This window comes from Rhamphochromis longiceps, linkage group LG19 (genome assembly GCF_057381845.1).
Source record: "Rhamphochromis longiceps isolate RC_006_pf linkage group LG19, R_longiceps_female_GT1.1, whole genome shotgun sequence".
Lineage (NCBI taxonomy): Eukaryota > Metazoa > Chordata > Actinopteri > Cichliformes > Cichlidae > Rhamphochromis > Rhamphochromis longiceps.
The window spans coordinates 31742589-31767483 of NC_140575.1; the positions used below are offsets into that span (position 1 = coordinate 31742589).

At 43.6% G+C, this 24895-nt stretch overlaps 1 protein-coding gene across 2 annotated transcripts in view; it reads left to right on the top strand.

The window, feature by feature from the left end:
• LOC146647155 (latent-transforming growth factor beta-binding protein 2-like) overlaps positions 1-24895 on the top strand; it is a 92760-nt gene that overhangs the window by 63074 nt on the left and 4791 nt on the right. Inside the window, exons 15-39 of one of the 2 annotated variants that reach the window (XM_085392421.1) lie at positions 417-491; positions 1356-1481; positions 1933-2061; positions 2240-2359; positions 2682-2801; positions 6169-6288; positions 6480-6602; positions 6714-6839; positions 6957-7082; positions 7278-7403; positions 7522-7647; positions 8150-8275; positions 9231-9356; positions 9615-9734; positions 9870-9995; positions 11668-11790; positions 12438-12566; positions 18118-18246; positions 19840-19974; positions 21017-21214; positions 21314-21409; positions 22015-22143; positions 22294-22434; positions 22596-22769; positions 22933-23202. In XM_085392421.1, coding sequence (XP_085248547.1) covers positions 417-491; positions 1356-1481; positions 1933-2061; positions 2240-2359; positions 2682-2801; positions 6169-6288; positions 6480-6602; positions 6714-6839; positions 6957-7082; positions 7278-7403; positions 7522-7647; positions 8150-8275; positions 9231-9356; positions 9615-9734; positions 9870-9995; positions 11668-11790; positions 12438-12566; positions 18118-18246; positions 19840-19974; positions 21017-21214; positions 21314-21409; positions 22015-22143; positions 22294-22434; positions 22596-22769; positions 22933-23202 — 3339 coding nt within the window. The remainder of the gene's footprint in view (positions 1-416; positions 492-1355; positions 1482-1932; positions 2062-2239; positions 2360-2681; positions 2802-6168; positions 6289-6479; positions 6603-6713; positions 6840-6956; positions 7083-7277; positions 7404-7521; positions 7648-8149; positions 8276-9230; positions 9357-9614; positions 9735-9869; positions 9996-11667; positions 11791-12437; positions 12567-18117; positions 18247-19839; positions 19975-21016; positions 21215-21313; positions 21410-22014; positions 22144-22293; positions 22435-22595; positions 22770-22932; positions 23203-24895) is intronic. The other variant, XM_085392422.1, reaches the window with a different exon arrangement.

Sequence of the window (24895 nt, forward strand, 5' to 3'; positions counted from 1 at the left end):
TTTGCCTCCAGCTGTTGTTTATTGCCTCTTTGGGTTTGATTTACAATCTCTAAGCTTTCTGTCAAGCACAGACATGTTGTGTAATTTCTATAAACTGCTCCCACACAGTAGTGGCATTCACAGTCCTTACTTTGCCCTCACGTCAGTGAAAACACTGACATTCAAGTCTGAAGGCTATGTTCAATGAGTCTACCTGATTTATTTTGGTCATTGTAATTTGTTTTAGCCCGGAAAAATGACTAGATCGCTTTTATAGTCTTGAATAGGCAGCTAAGGCATTAGAGTGGCTGGCAAATCAAGCGGCGTCTTGTTTTGGTTGTAGAGACTAGAACCTGTCAAAGTTTAAGAGAGATTTAGTTGACTTTGTCATTTGTGCTTATCTAGTGCCCCATGACTCACCTTAACTGTCTTAATAGATATTTTTCCGGACTTCCCGAGCATCAACCCGAGGCCGGATTCAAAGGAACCATCCCATACTGATTCAGCTACAGGTAAACAATAGATTAAAAAGTCACATTATAGGAAATCAGATATATTCAGCCCCACTTCATACATCTAAAACAAAACAAACAACATGACAATGAACAGGTGGACAGGAAGTTGCTATGCGAAAGAGCACCACAGGGCTCAGCTCTTCATTTTTTATACACTCTGTAAACTTCTGGCAGACAGCAGCACGACTCATAAGGCATTTTTGTAGGCTTACCCAAAGTGAAGCTGGAGAGAGCTTAATTTGACCTCTTTTCCCAGAGCCAATTTGGCTTGAAGCTGCTATTCTGCACAGAGGGTGAGAGGGCGAGAAACCAAGAAAGAGTGTGCCTTTTGGAAGAGGAAGCTACTCTGAGTGGACAGAGGCCAGATTTATGAAAAACTTAGGAAGAGCACGGGACATGGTGAAAGCGTGTTTGTGTGACAGACTCAGCGAGAGAGTGACAGAGAGATTTAGGAAGTGAGAAGAATTTTTAGTAATCTTATAGAGAAATGGGATTTTTTTCTTTTTTCTTTTCGTCAGCCAGACCCAGAGGCCCAGTTTAACATGGCTCTTTTGGACAGAAAAACACAAGTACAAAACTAATGTCAGGCTCTACTGTGCATGACCTGTTTCTTGCCGAGCACTTTGTACGCGCTCCATACCACCTGTTGGAACGCTACAGTGCTGTAAAACCAGCGCTCCCATCCACGACTCCACCTATAAAACAGCACGATGAGTTCCCCTGGAGAACAACATGTGTTCGTGGAATGCACATTTATATATTTTTTAGTTTTTTTAAACCAATGTTGCGCAACCTTAGGTCACAAATAATCTTGTTTGTTTTTCAAGTGACAACTCTGCACATCTTTGTTCCTATCCATAGGTATTGACAAGTGTGCCACGACCCCCTCTATATGTGGCCGTGGGAGATGCGTTTCTGTGCAAACGGGCTACATTTGCCTCTGCGAGCCAGGATTCAAGCTCAGTGCACTGCAGACCAACTGCATTGGTAACTAACAAATGGAGCAAGAGCGAAAAATGAAGCAAAACAGGGGTAACAGTGGGACACTCAAAGAGAAGGAGGAGCACACAAACACACACAGACATGCTGACACCAGATGCCACGGCAGCTCTGTCCGTCATCATCACAGTAAAAGCCAGTCTTCATCACCAGTGATTATAAACCTTTGAGAAATTAAGTGAGCCAAAATGATAGGACTCTGTTTGTTTATGCTACCCTGTCCTGTGATGCTTGACAACAGCTCACGTCCCACCCAGAGAGCTGATGCTGTGGTCCTTTTTTTTTCGCAAAGGCTTTTGGACACAGCCTCTGCTCCACACAGCTGGGTTTTGGCCCGTGTTGTTTCTGTTTCATAGAGGAAGCTCTAAAGTCGGTGCTTTAAAAGTGTACTGTGCTGGTGAAGTGCAACAGCCACGTGCTTTCCTTTCTTTTTCTGCAGATGTGAATGAGTGCGATGAGGATCCATGTGAAGGAAAGGGACGTTGTATAAACAGCTATGGGTCCTACACCTGCCACTGCCACAGTGGCTACAGCCAGGTGATCACTCAGAACAGGAAGTTCTGTCAAGGTGAGACACAGCCCCAATCAGCAGCAGGAGATATAAAGTTTCCAATGGAAACTAAGCACTGCAAGTCCTCGTCTGTCAGCGCCGTTCATTTTAAAAGTATTCTGCCCTAATTAATGCTGCGGAACACAACAGTAACTTTCTTTTTTCCCTTCTCCTTGGTTTTCATTCAAACTGGCAGACATGAATGAGTGCAGCATGCCCAACAAATGCCAGAATGGCAAATGCGTCAACACAGAGGGATCTTACACCTGTGAATGCAACGCTGGCTACGCCAAGTCTCGGAGAGGCGTGTGCGAAGGTAACTTGCGTGCGTGCACAAGCAGCTACGCATACAGGCTCAAGTTCACATAACAGGGCAGTCCTGGCCAGGCCTATTTGTTTGCTTCCATGAATTAGCTGAATGAGCTGGGCACTAACAAAACACATATTGTATTTTCCTTTAGTCAAAGCCAGGAAGAAAACTTTGCTCATTCTGTGACAGACGGACTGTGTATGTGTACATTTGCGGCCTTACACCCTCTCTTTCTTCCATGCATGCACGTATTGTCTTAGTAACATTGTTTTAGCAACAACTCATTCAGATTTTTCTTTTTCATATTTTCCACTTTGTCCCGGAGCAGATATAGATGAGTGCAGAGATCCCAGCTCCTGTCCCAACGGTGTCTGCGTCAACACTCTCGGCTCCTTCCGGTGCCAGGTTTGCGGACCAGGGTTCAGGCCTGTCGGTGAAAGATGTGTGGGTAAGGCAACCTCACACCCCATTATAGCAGTGGCACCAGTACCCAGGATCCTAAGGGTGTTTCCAACCGCTGCATGGAAACAAACAGGGCTTCCCTATTATGTATTAGGTAACTTTTACCTAATTTACCTGCCATTAAAGATGTGTTGACAGCCGATGATGCAGTACAGCTTCCCAAATATCACAAGCAGAACTAAATTTGCAGGATTGTGGCTTTTTGCTCAAAGGGACTGCTGATGTGCATTAAAATGATAAAATAAATAGTATTTTGCGCTTCAAACGACTTTATATTGGATGTTTTATGTCGAGCAAGGAGCACTTCTGGGCCCCAACGACAGCCCAAAAGCCACAGTGATGATGGCTATATAGCATGGACTGAGAGCACGACTCCACCGCCTTTGTCTATTCAGTGCTTCCACGTATAATAAATCGACTCCTCCACCCGAGCAGCCCCAGAATATCCCAAATATTGTTTAAACACATCCACCGTGCTATTGCTGATCTTTTGATATCACTGGCCCTGTAAAAAGATTGTTTGTAATACTTCAATTTGGGAGAGTCCAAATATTTTCTCTTGGCTACAGCCTTGAACAAACAGTGTATTATTGTTGGAGAGCTCTCCTGGCAGAGGCGAGCGAGGCTTTATTACCACTGCTGGGCTAGGTGAGTGTTTCAGGAGACGTATGAGAAGGTCGAAGGCTCTGTTCCCCCGCCGCTAAAAGGTCCCGGCACGCAAACAAATTTTCTCACTCACCCGTGATGTTGTCTGTGGCCCGCTGTAAAGGTCTCACTGCAGATTACTAGACGTGACCACGCAAATGGCTGACAGATTACACTCGGTATGTGTTTTGTTTAAGATTACACGCCAGCGGCTACCAACCTAAAAGTGGCCCTGTTACATAACAACCCAACTGCTGTTAGTTACCACATCCCCTCCGTATGACCTTGCACCCCTCTAATTTGTTTGGAAATAACGCAGAAATGCTCGCACGGCGAAAAAGCACAACGGAAAATATGGAAGTAAACTTCAGTGACACTTGTGAGTTCTTTAAAAATTGATTTATCAGTGAGTCAGTTGAGCGACGCTCAGGTTTAAAGTCTCACAATTTCTCGTGCTACCAAAGAAAACACCGCTTTAGCCACTTTCATGTTTCTGCCAGTCTGCTATTATTATACATTCTCTGTAAACCCGTGGTGTATAAATAGTAACTGAGAGGAACTTCGTAAATGAGGGATAACGCCAGAGGTAAATATTTTTGCTCTGGACATTTGCACAAGCAGCGCTAACAGTCCTGCGGCATAGGTCTGCCGCTTCGGGAGTCACATAAAACATACAGCATCAGCAGCAAGTTTCCAGCGTTTGCTTCAGTCAATTGCCGACAGCACAGTGCAGTAGTTTGAATCCAATTGACCAAATCGTGGATAAGCCTAATTGTTGGCGTGATTGAGAAAACGGTTCCACTCCCTTGTCGGGGCTTATCGCAGGCAGGCCTAAGAGATGCCGGGTGATAGCAGAAACAAAACACTGGGCCACACTGACAGACATCTGGCAGCGCCCGTGGTTAAGCAAACAAAACCCGCTCTGTGACTCTCGTGCAGTTTCCAGCGTGTGTGCTCAGTCTCCGAACATTTATCACCTCTCAATACGATCTTCTCTTCTCCCTTCCTCCTTTCGCAGACCGCCTCCTTCCTCTTTGATAGTCTTCTTCTCAGTCGCCCACACGATCACACTTCACTCTCATTCTCTTCCCGCAATTTAATCTAACCTAAAAAATAAATAAATACGCCACTGTTAACACTTGATAAATTCCACTACAATGCTATAAAACACTGTTTCTACATGAGGTTTTCCACAATTATGATTCCTGGGTCAACAGCTCTGACTCATGAGGTGGAAAAGACAGCTTCTTCAACAAATAGTAAAAGGCTTTCATGAATGAGGCATGGTCTGCGCACTGATGTAATTTAATGACTGCTGTTTGTAGTCATTACACACACTAATTATGCTGTAATTGTTTCCCTTTTCCTGCTAAACAATGCTGACACGGCCCTTATTTTCAAAGGAGATCTAGAGCGTTTTTTGCTGTGTTGTGCTTTTTTCATTTTGTCAGACTTGTATTTTTTTAAAGGCTTTATTTACATAAAAGTATATTTTTTCATTTACTCCCAGTGTCATCAAGCCAAACAGAGACATTTTTTAATTTTATATCCAAAGATTTTTGTGTGCAGAGGCCAATTTCTGAAAGTATAAAAAACAAATCTATAATTTTAGATTCTGCAAAAGTGGTGAAAATGTGTGTTTTTTGTTCTATTTTCAGTGAGCTAAGCCTTTTAATTTATGCTCGTCCCACAGCACAGTTGTGGCAGGGTGAAACCTAAAATCTGTTCATCCATCCATTTATCCATCCATGCATCTGTCTTCTTAACCGCTTTTCTAACTTATGGTCAGAGTCGGGGCTGAAGGTTATCCCTGTTCTGATGACCGGTCCATCACAGGGCAGCAACATGCCCGCAGATCCACACGTGTGGCCTTTTTAAAATCACCAAGCAACCAGAAAGCCATGTGCTCGACAAAAATCTTGCAAGAACAGGGGGAACATGCAAACTCTACACCAGGGATGTCAAACTCATTTTAAATCATAGGCCAGATACAGCCTGCTTTGATCTTTAGTGGGCCACACCAGTGTAAAGAAACTTAACTACATATTTAACCCCTGCAATATCTTAAAATAGGAAAAAAGAAGTGACATTTCAGCAGCATGTCTCATTCTTTGTGCGTATTAAAGACATGCTTCTGTAGTAAAGGAAAGAAATCTGTTAGCGTGGTTTTTTTGGGCTTAAACTGTAAGAAATAAATGCATAAAATTACAGAAAACGTTCTGGCATGTCATTGCCCAGACTGTCCTGTAATTATAAAACAAAGTTTTTGTTATAAAACTTTCTTTTTTTTCCCCTTTAGTCTGAAATCACTGTGAAAATTAGAAAATTCTTTATCAGAGAGTAAAAAAAGTAGGAACTTTTCTGTCATTTTATTGTTTAACTATCTCTTAATTACATTGAATGTATTAGTTATTAGTATGAGTGGTCTTGTGTGAGGTCTTTATCATTTGGAAAAGTTGAAAAACTTGTGAAAATACAGTAAAACATCCAAAACGGATCCCAACATTTTCCAAAGCAGTACAACGGGATGGATTGGAGTCTTTGCTAGGCCATTTCTGGGCCCCCGCACCTTATGTTTGACACCCCTGCTTTACACAGTCACCCAGGAGGTGGTTTGAACCCAGAACCTTGTATGGGGTGTCAAAGCTAAACGCTGCACCATGCTACTGCCCTTTAAACCTAAACATCCTTCCTGTATACGTTTTCAGATATGAACGAGTGCTTGAACCAAAGCGTGTGCGGCCGTGGGCGGTGTGTCAACACCGAGGGCTCCTACAGGTGCAACTGCTTCCAAGGCTACAAACTCTCACCAGACAATGTTTGCCAAGGTATATGTCAGTCAGAAGATCGGTCAGACATTATTCACACCCCATGTTAAAGTTACTTCTCTGTGAGTAGTTCTCCACAGGGCAGTCGTGGAAGCCTTGCAGTACCGTTGAAGGTTTATTTAAAAAAAGAAATCTACAAAGAGTTAGAGGTTGGCTTTATTTTCTTTTTTCCCCCTATGATTTCTCTCCAGATGTGGATGAGTGTCTGCTTCCGGGAGTCTGTCTCAACGGCCGATGCGTCAATCTGGACGGAACCTACAGATGCACCTGTAACCATGGCTACCAAGTCACCTCAGACAGCAAATCATGTGAAGGTCTGCAAAGGATTATCTAGAGCTGTTGGGTGTAACTCATCACCGCATACTTTTCTGCTCGTGGCGCACTCTCGACAGCAACTTAATGGCTGCAAATTATTTCCCTGCTAGATGTCAATGAGTGCGCAACTGGTAATGCCTGCCCTGCGGGAATTTGCATCAACTCTGCAGGTTCCTACACTTGCCAGAACTGCAGGCCTGGGTTTGAACCATCTGCTGACAGACTGAGATGTGAAGGTATGAAACTGGCCGCCTAATGGTTTACACTAACGTGTTGTTTTAAGGTAACACCGGTAGGCGGTGATGATATTTTTGCCCACTTGTGATGATATTCGCCCCTTTTTCGCTTTCCAGATGTTGATGAGTGTTCCCAGGGCGACTTGTGTCTAGGTGGGGTGTGCGCCAACACAGAGGGGTCCTACATTTGCACCAGGTGTAAGGCTGGTTACAGAGTGTCTCAAGACCAGCAGAGGTGTGAAGGTAAAAACAGTCTCCAGCTGTTTCCAGCTGTTCTCGTCATTCAGCGAAAGTCATTAGCATTGTTGTGACTATTAAAGGCTTACTCAACACGTTTGAGCAGCTTGTCGTTTCCCTGTAAAATTGACTTTCCCTCGAAACTGCATTTCCTGTATGTACGGAATCTTTACACTGATATACACGGTGTGTTTTTTCCAGATATTGACGAGTGCCAGTCCCTGTCTACTTGTGTCAACGGGATCTGTCTAAACTCAGAAGGTTCTTACACCTGTGAGAACTGCCCCACGGGGTACAGAGTGTCGTTTGATGGAGAGCTCTGTGAAGGTTGGCTTATTGAAAATTACTCACTTAAATGGAGCTTTTTCTTATTTTTGAGTTTGTTGTTGTGAAAACATTGCAATCTGCCAGTGAATGTCTAAGTCTCCATATTGTTTCCTAACAGATATTGATGAGTGTGCCCTGCCCACTGCCTGCCCCCAGGGAACATGTACAAATAGAGAGGGTTCGTTCACATGTGTTGTCTGTGAGCCCGGTTTTAGAGTCTCTGAGGATGGACAGCGGTGCGATGGTGAGAGTTTGTGGTGGAATGTCTTTGCTTATGTTTGCATGCTTGAGTCCAGGTGTGTGTAGATCTGGCTTTCCAAACATGCCAGACTTCACCTCTACACCTAACAGAATCTCATTTGCTCTGCAGATTTGTTTCTCAGCTGCTTTATGTTGTATGTAAATAACATGAGGTGTGGTAGCATGAACCCAAAGTCTCCTCATCTGAGGCAACAGCTCTAAAATACTTCTAGACATCACATCATAGCTGGATCCTGGACCCCTCTGGCTCTGGCACCAATCATCTGTTCCTTGCTCAACACAATGAGACACCAGCCCTCAAATAGAACAGGATGATGTCAGGCAAATATCCTGCAGATAGCTCAGCTAAAAAGATAGAGGTGTCGACATTTGTGATTCCTAGCCCTAGTGATTACCCATCTAACTGATTACCACTGGCAAGCTTTATTTATTTGAAGCCAGAGATGGTAATCTGTGCTATGATGTGCCTTTGTATCTGTGTCCAGATGTGGATGAGTGCTCAGTGGCTAACTTGTGCCCGGGTCAGCTGTGTCTGAACACTGAAGGATCGTACACCTGCAGGAGCTGTGAAGCCGGCTTTCAAGTGAATGAGGGCGGCCGTTACTGTGAAGGTAAGAGGGCATCTGTACTTAAGTACCTGCCTAGAAAAGTTTGATATTTCAGTATGCTGCAAAGTTGAGCCAAAGTTATAGTGGACCACAGTACAAGAGGAATGCATTAGGCCCAGAACATGATTACAGAAAATCTTTACAGCGTCTGGTAATTTTTCATGACATGATTTATGGGATAAATGCAGGGAAATGGCTGCTTTGAGGAATCCAGTAAAGTCTGTCATGACTTCATGGGAAGCAGAACAGGAATGATTATTTAAATGGATTAAAACATGGTCTCAGTTAGCCTCATATACTTTGGTGTGTTTTTAAACAGAAGTGTGGATCTAGCCTCAGAGGAAGATCCCACCCCCCCACCGATGTATCTTAGCGCTGGGAAAAAGTCGCACAGTAAAAGCCTGACTCTGAGTCAGCCTCTGATAGGATTTTAATGGATGTCGCTGATGCCATGGAAAATATTAAGGACTTAATTTGAAATGAAGTCAGCCACTCCCCTGCTTCTCACTTATTGCAGCAAACTCGCCCTGTTGAACTCACTCTGTTCACCCAAAGGCAAAAAAAAATCGAGCCATCTCAATCACTTAACAATGGCCCGCACTATTTTCACCACAAGAAATACAATCCTACCAGCTCGAGGAATTTCGAGAGATCACATAACAGTGAGCCAGTGACTGTTTGTAGATATAGTAATTATACGCCACCTGTAATAGCTTGCTGTTTTGGATTCAGTGACTGTCCCACATACTTATCTTTCTACCCTTTTTAATAAAACACTGTCAGTGTGATCTAATAAGGAGGGCTCTGCTTACTGTACATTAGGCAGCACAGTAGGTTAAGCTGAGCTCATTAATGATTTTTAGCAGATAAGACAGTGGAAGCACAAAAACGGGGCTCTATATACCTTTTTGTTCACGATGATAACCTACAGCCAATCTTTTCTTCTTCTATCTCTTAGACATCGATGAGTGCCAGTCTCCGAGTGCTTGCCCCACAGGTGTTTGCGCCAACACAGAGGGCTCCTTCTCCTGCATGGCCTGTGATCCGGGCTTCGAGCTGGCATTTGACCGGCGCTCATGTGAAGGTACACTGAAATGGGCGGCTCGCTGCGGTCGCTCGATTTTATGATCTCGATGCAATCATTTTCGCAGTCATCTGTTCCAATATAGTAAGTCATTACTTGCCGTCTTACATGATGCACGACTTCTCTCACATGTTCAGTGTGGTCTGGAAGTTTTTCGGTCTAGATGTCAAAACTTGGGCAAATTTGAAGTGACGCACGGTGATTTACAGCTGGTGTGGATATGTCATGCCGGTGACGTCTGTGTGTGTGTCAATTCAGATGTCAATGAATGTGAGGACGCCAGGCTGTGTGTGGGAGGTCAATGCACAAACGCCATCGGCTCCTATAGCTGCTCCTGCCCCTCTGGCATGGAGCTGGTGGATGGGACGTTCTGCAGAGGTATAAACATGCAAATGCACTATAGCTCTAAAATATGAAATTAGTGGTTAGCCGTTTCTCGTGGCTTACCTCATGTTGGGATATTGACACAGCTGTGTAACTGTACTTATGTGTATTTGTGCTTGTTTGTGACAGATATCAATGAGTGTTTAACCGCTGGAGGGATCTGTGGGGAAGGAGACTGCCTGAACACTGAGGGCTCCTACTTATGCATCTGTCCTAATGGGTATACCACCACCGATGGAAGCCCCGGCTGCCAAGGTGCAGTATAGCACTGGAGCTAGAACGCTTAGAGCAGTGGGAAATCTTGATTCTCTTGGGCTTTGTGTAAATAAGTGGAGTAGACTAGGGATTGGAGCAAGTTGTTAATAAAGTAATAATGGATTTTTCAAATATTGCTTAAGTCATTTACAGTAACATTATTGGCTTGCTTCTTCTTCTTTTTTTCATTGAGTGCAGACAGGCTGTTCTTGCCATGCTCTCTTAGGAGTTGAAGCCAAGCCTGGGACACCTGGCATGGGTGCACAGGCTGTAATGGGCCATGGCTTCATCAACTATCTCAGCTCACCCTCCCTCAGCTTGGACAGTTTGATGTTATTCCAGCCGCACCCAGTGACCCACTGGTAGTAGCCTGATCATCAGCTAAAGGAGGGCTTTACAAGAATCTGGAGCAATTACTAAAACAATACATGAAATAACTCCGGCTAGGATGTCAGAATTGGATCAGTGTTATTTCTGGTGGGTCTTGCAATCTGGTGGAGGATGAGTTAAGTAAAAGATGTCTGGCAGTGAACTGTTCTGTCATGATATGAAGCAGGTAGGCTGGCCTCTGCGAGATGCTGGCATGGTCATGGAGTTGGCAGAATTTACTTGCAGCAGAGGACAAGGGTCACTCCTCGTGCAGGGGCGTTCTTTTGGCCTTGGAGTGCTTCAGATATCACAAACTGAGCAAGTTGCCCAACATGGATCAGGTACTTTGGCTATTCGCCCCAACAAATACTGGGCCCTAATTATCCTATAAATCAGCAGTTGTCATATATTTTCTTGCAGTCTGCCATTGTGTGTACAGTGCTGACACAATAAAAGCCAGGCCCCCTTCTGACATGAGCCTGAAGGACGCGAAGAAGGGAGGACGAGGGTTTGTGAGGTTATGGGAATGAAAGATACGTTCAGTCAGGTGGGGCCAAAACGACGCTTGGCCTTTCCAGACCAGCAAAAAACAGCATGAGCAATAAAAGACTGACAGCGGACTGAAACATACCTCAGCTTAATCCAAATCAACAACTTCTGCCATGGCCTTCCTGTTCCTTTCAATAAGACTTTGAAGGATTTGAATACACTCCAAAGCTATCCAGTCACAGCATATTTATGTATTTACCTAAAGTCTGGAGTGCTGCTTTTTTCCCTCCCTATCGTTGCAATCGGGTGTTTACCTTGTCGTCTCTGTAAGATTCATCTGATTATCAAAAGACTGGAAAAGGAAGGCAGGCATTTTCCTCAGTGATGAATTTCCTCTGGTTTCTTGCGTTTTCCCTCACCTTTCACCACAAGTCCAAGTACTGTATAAGCTATGCTGTAATGCCGCAATTATCCACCCATCTACAGCTAATCAGGCATCGAGCATTCGTTATTAATTTTAACGAGTCTGGGGGAAATGTTCTCAGCCTGAAAAGCTGAGGTAGATCTCTCTTCTGCTTTGTTTCCTGTTTGCAAGTATACCATGAAGCGCTCCAAATGGCCAGCACGCCTAGTGTTCAGATGAGCGCTTGATTACACATTCTTTTTCTGATACGAGAAGAAGCCGCGCTCCCCGTGGACTCGCTGAAGATGGAGGATCCGTGCGGATAATTGCTGTTAATCAATCTGTAAGATCTTGAGCCGCACTTTCCGCTAATTTGTCTGCTTTTCTTTCCCCACTTTTTGTCCGTCGTAGACGTGGATGAATGCAGCAAGGATGATGTGTGCATCCGAGGAAAGTGCATCAACGGCGAGGGCTCGTTCTTGTGCTTGTGCGAGGCCGGCTTCAAATTCAACACTGATACGGCTGACTGTGAGGGTAAGACTGATTAAAACTTCCTTTTGTTTTCAAGTTGTGTTTGTCACGGTTGTTATTGACCCTACCTCTGCCCAGAAGTTTCATCTGTCTGACTAAAACAACATGTCAGCTTTAGCTGTTTGATTGTCACGCTACATTAAGGCTCAAACATACACAGTATAGCACAGTTGGATATGATTGATTATCTATAGCACGTCAGGCTCCAGTGAAAGTGTCCAAGCCTGGCTTAGAGGCTTTCCTCCGTGGTCTTGGGACTGAGGGGTGCCTGGATTACATGGCTGGAGCCCTCAGCTCCCTCTCCCCAGTGGGAAGCATGAATGACCCCATTGTGAGCAGGAGGTGTTTCTCCCTCTGGAACGTCTCCCTTTAGCTCCTTCACAAGTTCTTTGGTTGCTGTGATAATATTGTTCTTGGCCATTCCCTTTGCCTGCTGCGTTTACTGAGGACAGCTACACCACAGGCCTCCTGGCCGACTCCTGCTTTGCAGCCATTACACCGGGAGCAGAGGAGCAGTGGTGGGAATATGAGTTTGCGTGCGGGGGTGCGCGCATTTGTGTCTGATTGCACATGTGGTTACGTTTGCGCCTCTGTTTGTCGGTTACTGACAAACATCTGTCTCTCTCTCTCTCTTTTCTTCTTCTCTATAGACCAGAACGAGTGCAAGGAGTTTGGGAGCTCAGTCTGTGGCACCTGGCGCTGCGAGAACACCATCGGCTCTTACCGGTGCTTTGTGGGTTGCCAGCCTGGCCTTGAGGGAGAACTCGCCACAGGCTGTGGTGAGTTTTCAAAATTGCACTGTACTTAAAAAGACTAGCACGCTCAATTATGTGGAGAAAAAGAATTAAACAGGCATTTTTAGCCTGTTTTTGTGTGTAAGCAAATTTAATTGTATTGAAAGGGGGTTGATCTATTTATAGACTGTGCATGACCTAATACTTCATTACTCCATGGCTGTAGTTTTGTATTCAAATCAAGTCACCACCACCACACCACTCTACAGGTCTCTCACCCCATCGCACATATCAGGTTGGCATGCACACATAGGGACAGATGCAAGTTAAAAGCTATCAAGACCTCTGGGTCTTCCTGCACAAAAGGCCACCATGGAAGATAATGAGAAATAGCCCAATATTGAGGCCCTTTGAAGACAATACCGCACTGTCATTGGAAGCCAATTGTAAGGCCAGAAGCTGATAGAAGTCATTCACCTGAAAACAGAGATAATGGGGCACTCTGGCAGAGTCCCAAAGTAGAACCTGATCGCTGCAGTTCTTCTAAGAGAAGAAAGATGAGATAGTCAGGCAAGGCCAGCTTACTGTTTGTCCCCCCCACCCTCGTAGAGAAGCCACAGTCACCTGGCATTGGCTGGATGGGTTTGTACTCACGCTACATCTGTGAACACAGCTAGCCAACAACAACAGGCACATGTCCATGACTTCCAGAGTCCACGAAGACTTATGTATTTCCTGGCAGGACTGAACACCTTGGGCTCAAGACATTTGCAAAGTTTGTTGCACAACAAATTGGATTTTTTTTTTTGCTCTTTATTTTGTAATGTGGTATTGCTTGTCTTTGTCACTCTCATAGCACCATAAAACAACAAATGGAGTTTATGACCAGAAAAAAAGAAGGTCTAGATATTTTCCTCATGTTTAGAGAGGATCCAAACAGTCACTGGAGAGTGACAGGCGAAGAAGGGAAAGCAGACTGAGAGCATCAGAATGGAATGATGTGTTGGACCGTAGATTGAAGCTGTGGGTGTTTGTGGCCGATTGCGTGTGCATGTCAGCGTGACTGTGTGTGTGTGTGCGCACGTCTGTGGTTAAGTGTGGGGTTATTTTTGGGTTTTTTTTGGCATCCTCCCGTGTGTGTTTGTGTTGGAGAAAGAGAACCAGAGACTGTGGTGGTTGCAGAGATGCACTCAGGGCAGAGTGTGGCTTCACATGTTTTCATGACCCAAAGTTTTTATTAGACTATCAAGTGATGCTCTGGAGAGAAAATGCTGCTGCGGGCAGTGTTGACCGGTGACAGATCGTAGATCTGCCCACCACCCCTCGTCTACTACACTGATCCTGGCTATGTGTGGCTGCCTCCTCACTGCACTTTATGATCTTGTCTGTCTGAGTGCAGAGGCCTTTAGTTCAACAAGACTTGATTGAAGCCAGCTGCTCACCTCTGCTCTTTTGACTTCAGAGACAAAACACTGCTAAGCAGCTCACACAGGTTAGATTTTCATCATTGCTTGCTGTGCATTAGGGCTTAAGGACTTTGCCTGCCATGATATATGCATTTTATTTAAATCACCCCATGTGCCCTTTAGTTGCCTCTAGTGTGATGATCCCTTTTATACCTTTATTTGCCCAAAACCGTGAAATTCTTGATGCTGAAAGTGTCTTTTGAAGGAGTTGTGCTGGAATTTAGCAGACACACCCAATCTCCAGGAGAAAGCTCATACAGACATGTGGAGACTCCACACAGAGCTGCCTGGGTTTGGACCTCTTAGTCCGATTCCACTTCTGAGCCACTCACCCAGTTGCTAACATGTCTGACATGCTCCTGAGGAGTCCTGAGATGTGGCCTGATTACAAAATCTTCTTTTATAGTTCCACAAAACTCTATTTATCTCATCTCTGTGGGTGCTTGACCATTTTTCTCCTGTTGCTATGTTGTGATGCTGTTTTCACTAGATGCTACAACAAGCACTCGCACAGCTCAGCGTTGACTCACAGCCCCGGTTTGAGAACCAAGCCCTCTTACGTTTAAAATCACTCAGCGTTACACACAATAGTGGCTTGTTTCACCTCGCGAATGGAAGTTTTGGGAGATGCTGCCGTCACCTCAATAAAAAAATGTTTAAAAAAAGCCCAAGGATGGAGCCCAATTACTCCCGGGCATTTTTTGGTGGCTTGCAAAAAGAAAATCATCAAATATTCAAGAAGAGACCAGACGTGGTAATTTGCAGTTTCTGCGAGGGGGTATTGCTTTATTTTTACTCACCCGCCTTTGAAAGAGGCAGCGGTTGTCGTTGGCTCTGCTCCCTGCGCTCATTTAGATTTAGAGGCCGTGACACAAAAAGGGAAAAACAGAGGGGCTTTTTTTTGCCACAGCAAATGCCACCGCAACTGTGCTATAAGGTCTACGCTCAAATCTAACACGATGCCGTACATAAGTGTTTGGACGCGTGTGTGTATGCGTGCTGCACATCATTGTTTTTAGCTTTAATTCACCATCACGCTCGTAAATTCCCCCGAGCTATGCCTCGTCTTTAATAAGGCTTTTACCCAAGGGCGGAAATTGTCTGCGGTCTCACTCTTGCCAGCCTCCCACCCCTGTAAATGTATAGAAATCTGAAGACTTTAACATGTGTGTGACTCCTCGTGCAGTTGTACTTTCTTTTTAAGATGTACACTGGTCACACCGCAGGTTGGTCATCAGTGTAGTTAACCCAGGACCGGTTGTTGATGTAATATCTGATAAAGCCCGCAAACATGCTTCCCTGAAGGCAAATACCTCACCTTATCCTTAACCGATCATGTGTGAAATAACCTCTGCATATGGGTCCAATCAGACAAGGGGTTGCCCGAAGAACAACGGAGAAGTGTGGACTGTGGCGGGGTGAGTCAACAGTCATTGATGTATCCCTGTATTCTCTTTGCCTGCTGCCATGTGCTTCAGATTAACACATGGCACAGAGACCAGTTTTTAACACTCCTCCACACCCAAATCCACCATCACCGGATCCAGGAAGCATGTCCTCCCGGGTCAGGCCGTTAGAGTAGGTTGTTTTTGGGCCCGTGCTGCCCCTTCATCTCAGCTTTCCTGCCTCACTTCTTCCCCCCAGGCAAATTACAGCGCTGCATGTGTCCTGACGTAACTGATGATCGCATGGAAAGACTAAGAAAGGCAACCCCATGTCGTGCTAGTGTGAGACTCGCTCTTGGTGGAGTTATCTCATGCTGTAATATTCATTTTTTCCCACAAATCATTAGTGCTGCAATTATCAGCCTGACTGTCTGTGGTTGACAGACCTAAATGGCTGGTCAAGTAATGCTATCACTCAAACACTGCAAAAAGACGGGCACAGCAATGACTAAATTCCAGTTTTCGTTTTGGTCCAGATTTTCTTGTTCCTCTCAGATATGATACTTTGAGTGCATCTCATCCCAACATGTGGTTTGCAACAGATTTTCTTCCATGTCACACACGAATGAAAATCCGCCTTCAGACACTGATTATTTCACATATTAGCAGAGAGCTTTCATCGACTTCCCTCCCCGGACCTCCCAGCTGGTCTCTGCTGTCAATTCCAACATTCCTAACTCCACTTAAGCTCTTCACACTTGAGAAAAATGTTCCTTAAACCTTGGTATACAATACTTTCCCCCCCTTTAATAGAGAAACATGGCTAACTAGGCCTTTGAGATGTTATTCCCTAAAAAATTTTCAATTGTGTGCAATTCCTTAAAGTATTCAAAAGCACATCCAGTAAGTTGGCGGTTCTTAGTATGTGTCCGTCCATTTGAGCCCACAAGTCTATTCTAGCAATTTCAGTCCTCCTCAGCCCTTCCAGGGAAACATTTTACAAATGACAAAGGCAATTTTGTCTCCACAGTTTTATTAGCTGGTGGGAGACCCTGTCTCTGACCCCAGAGGCATGTTAGAGAAATGTCCAAGTCAGGACAGAAACACTGGTAGAGGATTAGTTCCCCCAATGAGCCTGAGAAAGGAGATTTCTGCGTTGGAGGAGAGGACGGGGCCCTGGCCAAGCGTGCTGTTCAAATCAGATGGATTGCGGTTTCTCTGTCCCACTTTCTTCCCCCTTTTTTTTTTCAGCTGAAGCGGCCTGTATTAGTCCTCATAGGCAAAATAGAACAGGGTTAGACAACATGTGAATGATGGCGCTTTTTACACCATAAATCATATTGTCACGAAAGTTTAAGGTACCACTGGACGTAACATCTTGTCTTTATTACAGTTAGAGGCAGATGTATGAGAGTTTTTAGTGGAACGGATCAAAAATCATTTAAATATTCAAGATGTCGTGATTTTTTCCATGTTCAGAATCTTTTTTAATTTCAAGTTTTGTTTTGTTTTTTCCAAAACCTATTATCACTCCAGTGGAGTTACTATTAGTCATGGAAACTATTAGTTTCCATGGAAGGTTATGAAAGTTAAAAAGAAAATATTAACAAAATCAAATTACGCTTACAATAAAACAGACACAGTAAAGTAGTATTCTTTAATTTCATCTGTACAATTCATATCAGTTGTGAGGCCTGCCTGTTGTAATGTTTTTAACTTGGTGCCTTGCAGAAAAAGTACAAGGACTTAACTTCTGGCTGTGTTTGTCACTTTTACTTTATCCAAATTGTTGATCAAGTTACCTGAATTTATATTCCAGCAACCCAAGAAGGAGGGAAACTGACCAGAGAATAATTTCATGTCACTAAAGTGTGACCATTAAGCACTGTGAGTGTTTTTTAAAACAATTATAATCAGCTTTACCCCCCTCCCTGCAGCATCAGTCTTTGGCTTCTGCTATGCTGGCGATGCCAAGAAATACTAAATCATGTATGTTAGAAACTGCAAACAAATGTTACCTTTCAAACAGCAACTGGTAGGGGGAGTCAGTGCGGTTACGAGGTCCGCTGTTAACAGTTTCGACAAGCCGAACTGACATAAAGCATATAGTTTCTCTTGTGATTTTATCAACCATGTTTTATGATTTAATGCCTTGCAAACAAGAAACTACTGCAGACCCGCCAGATTCCTAACTTCCATTTCAGGCCCCCACAAAGTCCCCCTATGCTCTCAGTCCTTTCGTAGTAAGAGCCTGTTTTTCAGTACATTCATTGATTAGATTGGAAAGTGGTTCATGCCAGAGAGCTGCTCTTAATGCCAGATCTGAACTCTCCAGCTGCTTGTAAAGTCTTGGTGAGTACTGAATGTTGGCTGGATGCTGCGGACTCCTCTGTCACTTCCCACTCGGCTGACACAACTAAAGAACATTCACCCGCAGCTTTCCAGACCCACATCACGCTCACTTTACACTGTGTCCATGCAGAGAGAGAGAGCGAGTCCCCATGAATCAATCCATGAGGAGCAAAGTTTGAAAAGCTTCTTAACGAATTGTCTAATCTGTACACTGTCCCTGACATGTTATGATGGCAGTGATTTCTCTTGTTATTGTACGGTCAGAATGGTAGTGGTGTTTATTTTGGAGAAAGCGGCGTAGTGTTTACGGAGGCAGTCCGAGAGTCTGTTGTGCAGAATGACACTGTAAATATTAACGCTGCGCTCACCTCTCTGCCTGCTCTCGCCTTGCAGATATTGATGAATGTGACAACGAAACCATCTGTGGGAGCAACGGCTTCTGTGAGAACACAGATGGCTCATTCCGCTGCCAGTGTGACCGAGGCTACACCAACCCTCCGGGAGATATGACCAGATGTGTCGGTGTGTTACTGCTGTCCAGAAAGTATCCGCTGTAGACAAGCTAAACTAGCCTGTTCATATAAATGTGTTTTTCAAAATTAAATACACTATGTTGAAATATATTCCAATACAATCCATAATTCGTTGGTCAAAGTAGTAACATCCACCATGGAGGTGTACAGAGGCATACTCTGTACACCTCCATGGTGGATGTTAAATCAGACAAACAAAGATGCAGTTTAAGCATAAGGAGTTTTATAAAGATAGTCTATGAACTGTTTAGGAAATACACTCGTTTTTATACGCAGTACCCCATTTTCAGAGGCTCCAAAACCTAAATCTTAAATATGATATATATTTTTTAATACAGATGCTGTCTTGACTTCCTGAGGTTTAGAACCCAAGGCCCAAATGCTGTGTTTCCTCCCCGGAGATGCTCTCCTAGTTCTTTACTGCAGCCACTTTAAGCTGCTGCTTGTTTGTGGGTGTCTCTGCCTACAGTTTTGTCTTCAGCAACTAAAAAGCATGCTCTGTTGGACTGAGACTGACTTGGCCATGAAGAATATCCTATTTCTTTCCCTTGAAAAACTCTCGCAGTATGGTTTGGAATTCATTCAACGCTGTGAAGAGCTGTCTGATTACTTTTGCAGCGTTCGGCTGAATCTGGGCAGAGAGTGTAGATTTGTACACTTCATTTATCCTGCTGCTTCACAACATCAGTTAGATGCTATAAAGTGTTTGTTTTTTTAAATTATTAGATATGTAAGTAATTTTGACATGATTTACTTTAGTTGTCTTCTGTGATCTTTCAGCGCTTTTGGTGTTGCTGAGCTGGTCAGTGCATTCATTCTTTTTAAAAATGCCCCAGTTTGACGATTCGCCGACTCCTAAAGTTTTTGTTTTTGCCTATTGGTGGCGTCATATTCATATTTAAACACCCTGCATCAGTTTCAGCGATTATGTCTGCTTCATTTTTCATGGAATAAGAATGGAGCAGGCCTCTCCTGGACATGAACCTGCTTGTCAATTGTCCAATTACTTTTGAGCCTCTGAAAATGAGGGACTGTGCATAAAAATGGGTGTAATTCCTAAACAATCGATGCAGCAGTTTTGTTAAACTTCTTCAGTTAAAGTTGGACCTTCAGTCACATCTTAACTGTTTGCTTTAAACACTGCAGCGGTATACTGAGACAAAACTACAAAAATTGTATCTTTGTCCAAAAAATTATGAAACTAACTGTTAATAGTCATTCTGAACCACTTCCACGTATGCACTCTCATAGTCTAAATCTTAAAAGTACATCTTTTGTGTACAAATCTGCAAATGAAAGACTTTCTAACACATACACTGTTAACACTCATGGTAAAAACTACATCCTCCAGCTGAGAATTTATTGGCTGGTTATTAAACAATAAAAATTTACATTTATCATCTATTTGTAAAAAGTCAAATCTTTCTTAAGATAGATAGATGTAAGAATAGATGTAAGATAGTTTTATAAAGAAATGCATGAAGGACTTTTCTTTCATTTGAATATCAAGTACTCTTCTGACAACCGTGTGCATGTTCCCGATCCTTTACTGACCTAAAGCTTCCTCTCCTGCTTTTCTCAGACGTGAATGAGTGCGAGATGAGCTTGGCGCTGTGTGGGGAGGCCCTGTGTGAGAACTTCGATGGCAGCTTCCTGTGCATCTGCCCCAACGACAATGAGGAATTTGATCCCCGCACCAGCCAGTGCCGTTCCATGGGTAATAGAGCAGGACTAGAACTCAATCCCGTCATTGGGAGACGAAGTTTTCCCTGATTTAATGAGCCGTCTCTCATTATCCAAACAAGGGCGACTAGGTGGACATGGCTTACTCCACATCTCTTAGAGTATCTTTTGACCTGCGTGTTTCCTTTTTTTTTTCTTTACAGGCTGGGGTTATGGTTGGGTGGGTTTCCCGCAAAAATTTGTATCAGCCTAATCCGCCAGACAAACGATGAAGTAACTTCTCGATCGGAGCCAAGCAAATGCCCTGGGGCCTTAGTTACCGTAAACCCATTTCCCCACCAAGACAAACAGGGATAAGGTGTAGCTATTAGCAATTAGAGCTAAAGACACATTGCTCTGTGCTCTTGTGCTAAAATAATCGGAAAGTGCAGAGGTTAAAGATATGTAATGCAGTGTAATTTCAGGATGACTAAAGCCTTTTGAGTCATGGAAATATCATCACATTCCCAGTTTGATAGGCACATGTGTACACAAATTGGGGGTATTTACATTATTAAGCTACGTGCCCTCAGCGGGGATGTTTTTTCTTCTGCCTGGGCTCTAAACCCCAGTTATGCCTTTGTGTACCTTTCTGCCACATTCCACTGTTTGCTTTCGACGTGTGTTAATCAATCATGTGAGACTGAATGGTGTGTTGACTCACATGCCAGTGTTTCCATTTGGCTAAGCCAGCAGCTTAACGGTGAAATGCCTGAGCCCATGCCTTTGGACAAATGAGCAGGCTCAGCAGTGGCAGGCGAGGGTAATGCACTACCTGCTGAAGGGATGTGGACGGATGAAAGAGCGGAGGCCCTTTGACGCTGTTACGGTGTGATGATGTGCACCTCAAGGTTAGGATTTATTGTAACTTTAGCTTCCTGGAGAGCTCGTCTGTGTAGTGAGGTATGACTTCAAAAAGCTGTATCAGAGAGCATTTTTCCTTCCTCAAACACCAGACCGTGACTAAATCCACAGATGCTTTCACGACCGTGATCTCTGACATCGCCTCACCTGCTTTATTCTTTGTTCACCTACAGCTGAGAGGGACACCAAACCCATTCCTGCATTCCCCACTTCGGCAGAGGAGAGGAGGGAGTGCTATTATAATCTGAATGACGCAAACTTCTGCGACAACGTCTTGTCTCACAACACCACCAAGCAGGAGTGCTGCTGCACGGCTGGAGCAGGCTGGGGCGACAACTGTGAAATCCACGCCTGTCCCGTCCAAGGAAGTGGTACAACAAGAGCTTTATTATCGGAATAAAGTGAACATATTGTAATATTAGAACAGCGTTTTTCTGTGTTTTGTTAATCTGCTTGTCTTTGTTTTTCAGATGATTACAAACAGCTGTGCCCTTACGGCAGTGGATTACTACCCTTGCCTGTTTCCTCTGTACAAAGTTTTGGAGATGAGCAACGGGCTTACATAGGTACACACTCTTCGCTTGTAAATGCTACCTCGTTTTGTAGATTTTCCCTGTTTTAACCCCTCAGCCGTTAAAGCACAATGGGGTTTTGTTCTCACACTGGGGTTGGGCATGCAGCATGGACTCCCAAGTTTGCAAATGTGATAACTCGAGAAAGACACCAGGTTAAATAATGGAGGCCTTGAGTCAAGTATTCTGAAAATCTCTAAAAAAGATGTCACCTTAGTTAGTTAATATTAGTAACCTTGACCTCAGAGTCAGGGTCACAGGGTCAGGTTTTCTGAAAATCTTGTGCAATAACTTGAGAAGGAAGTCAGGATTTTCAAATGTATACAATAAGTGCATCAGGGGTTAGGACTGGCTGTCAACAGCATTTTTAATGGCACAAAAAGGTGAAATGTTTTATTTTCACCTGCAGCAACTTTTAAAGCCAGATGGACCGGCCTCATGGTAAACGTGCCTCTATACCTGAGTATTTACTGTAATTGCAGCTTTTAAAAAAAGAAGCGAATGACAGTTCTAGCACAGGGTCAGGATTTGAAACTTTTTCAGCTCACACATCGCAACGTGACGCACATGACGCAGCTCTCTCTGTCTTTGCCCCTTAGATGCAAATGAATGTGAGATTTTTGGGCCCGACATCTGTAAGAATGGGCAGTGTTCAAATCTCTTTTCTACGTATACTTGCTACTGTCGCTCCGGCTTCTTCTACGATAACATCCGGCTTGAGTGTGTGGGTAAGAAAGTCTTTTTTTTATTACCTATTATGTATGGTGTATGTATAAATGTATGGTCTCATTCGTGGTCTGCTTTGTATTACCATGCTAATGTGCTAAAATGCAATGATTTTGGTGACGTCTGAGTCTCTTTGCACTAATTTTTTTAAGATTATGATGAGTGTGCATTTGGAAATGTCTGCGAGAACGGGGTGTGTGTGAACACGGCCGGGTCATTCAACTGTTTCTGCAGTCCTCCGTTGGTTCTCGACAGCACACGGCGACGCTGCATTGATCTCAACACCACAGAGGGTGTGACACACACACACAAACCGATTCAATTTTTTTTTTTTGACAATTTATTCTTCTTGGATATTCAAAGAAAAAGTATAACTTGGTTAGCTGACTCTTAAAGTGATATTTTTCTGATTCTCTTATTTTTTCTCTTAAACCCTTCTCATTGTACATCCCAGAAGTTGTGGACTCAGAAGATGACGTGCACGTGGATATTTGCTGGCAGCAACTCGAGGGCGACAACATGTGTGCCAAACCGCTATCAGATCGCAGAACTACATACACTGAGTGTTGCTGCCTGCACGGTGTTGCCTGGAGTGAACACTGTGCCCTCTGTCCCAGGAAAGACTCTGGTGAGAAGCAGGAATCAGATAAGATAGTGATTTTTTAGTTTCATAATGAATCTATGTACCATGTTCATAGCATAGCGTATTCATACAGTAATGATTTTGTAATTTTCCATTTGATTTCAAAAGTAAATGATCATTTCTATCCCTTGTTTGCTGCTGTGTACAGCTGACTATGCAGTAATGTGCAACGTAAGAGGAAGTTCAGATAGTCTGCGAGAGCGAATAGGATATGAGTACGGTGTTGAGGGGATAGATGACCCTGCAGAACATTTTGGCCCTCCATACTGGGATCATTACGGCGGTGCTGGTGGACCCTATGATATTTCTGAAGGTGAGAACTACTACGGCATTCAACAGCCACCCCTCCACGTCCCCGTCCGTGTGCCCAGTGTGCAGCCAAGAGAGTACCAGCCGCAGCGAGTGGATCCATATGCTGGTGACTATATGCATGCAGTTGTATTCTGTTTTAGTAGTTTAACATAATATTTCATAAGCTTATCAGGTATAGGCAAATATACCTACCTGGGATTCAAAGTAGCTTTAATATATACAGCAGCTACAGTACTGTGCAAAAGTCTTGAGCCGCACCCTGCTTTCTTTATGTTTTGCTAGGAAATCAGTACATCAGTTTATTAAATTGTGCAAACATACATGGATATATAGCATATTAGGGAGAAACTTAGCAGCTTGTACACTTCTAACAAGCCTGAAAGTCAGTATTTAGTATGAGCACCTCTATTCTTGAACGCAGCCTGAACTCTCTTAGGCAGCTTCCTGTAATTGCTTAAGTAGTCTTCAGGAATAGTTCTCCAGGCTTTTTGAAGGACATTCAAAGCTCTTCTTTGGATGTTGGCTCATACTTGTTAAGCATCATGACAAGATGATCCCACACCGCTTCAATAATGTTGAGCTCTTGGCTCTGGGGAGATCAATGACTGACAGTATTCCATTCTGTGTTTTTCTATCCAGGTATGTTTTTACTGTATTGGCAGTGTGTTTAGGATTATTGTCATGCTTAAGAATGAAGCTGTTTCCAATTCAATTCAATTTTATTTATATAGCGCCAAATCACAACAAAAGTCGCCTCAAGGCGCTTCATAGATACAGAGAAAAACCCAACAATCATATGACCCCCTATGAGCAGCACTTTGGCGACAGTGGGAAGGAAAAACTCCCTTTTAACAGGAAGAAACCTCCGGCAGAACCAGGCTCAGGGAGGGGCGGGGCCATCTGCTGCGACCGGTTGGGGTGAGAGAAGGAAGACAGGATAAAGACATACTGTGGAAGAGAGACAGAGGTTAATAACAGATATGATTCAATGCAGAGAGGTCTGTTAATACATAGTGAGTGAGAAAGGTGACTGGAAAGGAAAAACTCAATGCATCATGGGAATCCCCCGGCAGCCTACGTCTATTGCAGCATAACTAAGGGAGGTTTCAGGATCACCTGGTCCAGCCCTAACTATATGCTTTAGCAAAAAGGAAAGTTTGAAGCCTGATCTTGAAAGTAGAGATAGTGTCAAACCAGATAGTATTGCATGGTGGATCAAATCTGATCTATTGTTCATAATTCTAACAGTTGTGACAAGATCCCAAGATGATCACAGATGCCTGTAGACACTCACTGCTGTACCTCTCTACTGTCATCTCCTTTGTACATTTTGACAAGTTGAACCCAAAATTTCTCATTTGGATTCTTTACTCCATAAGACCTGTTATCTCTGATTATCAGCCCAATCACTGTGTCATTTTGGATACTTCAGACATTTCTCCTTCTTTCCCTTCCTTAAGAATGGCCTTTTGATAGCCACCCTTTGAATGAGACCTTTCCTGATAAGGCTTCATTGAGAAATTTGTCCAGTTTCTTAAAGACGTAGCTTACAAACACTCTTCATCTGCTGTAGATAATTTTTTTGTTTTAAAGACACACCGCACACCATTCCAATACATGTCAGTTTTTCATCTAATAGCTCTTTGTAAGTCACCTTGTTGGTGCAATTACAATACAATTTTATGCTGTCAAACATCATTATATTTAAAATTTTATGCAGATTCAATAACAGAAATTAGAGCAAATGATGTGTTGTTGAAAGGGTTAATAGTAGCAAAATGGCTGAAGAAATGACCTAA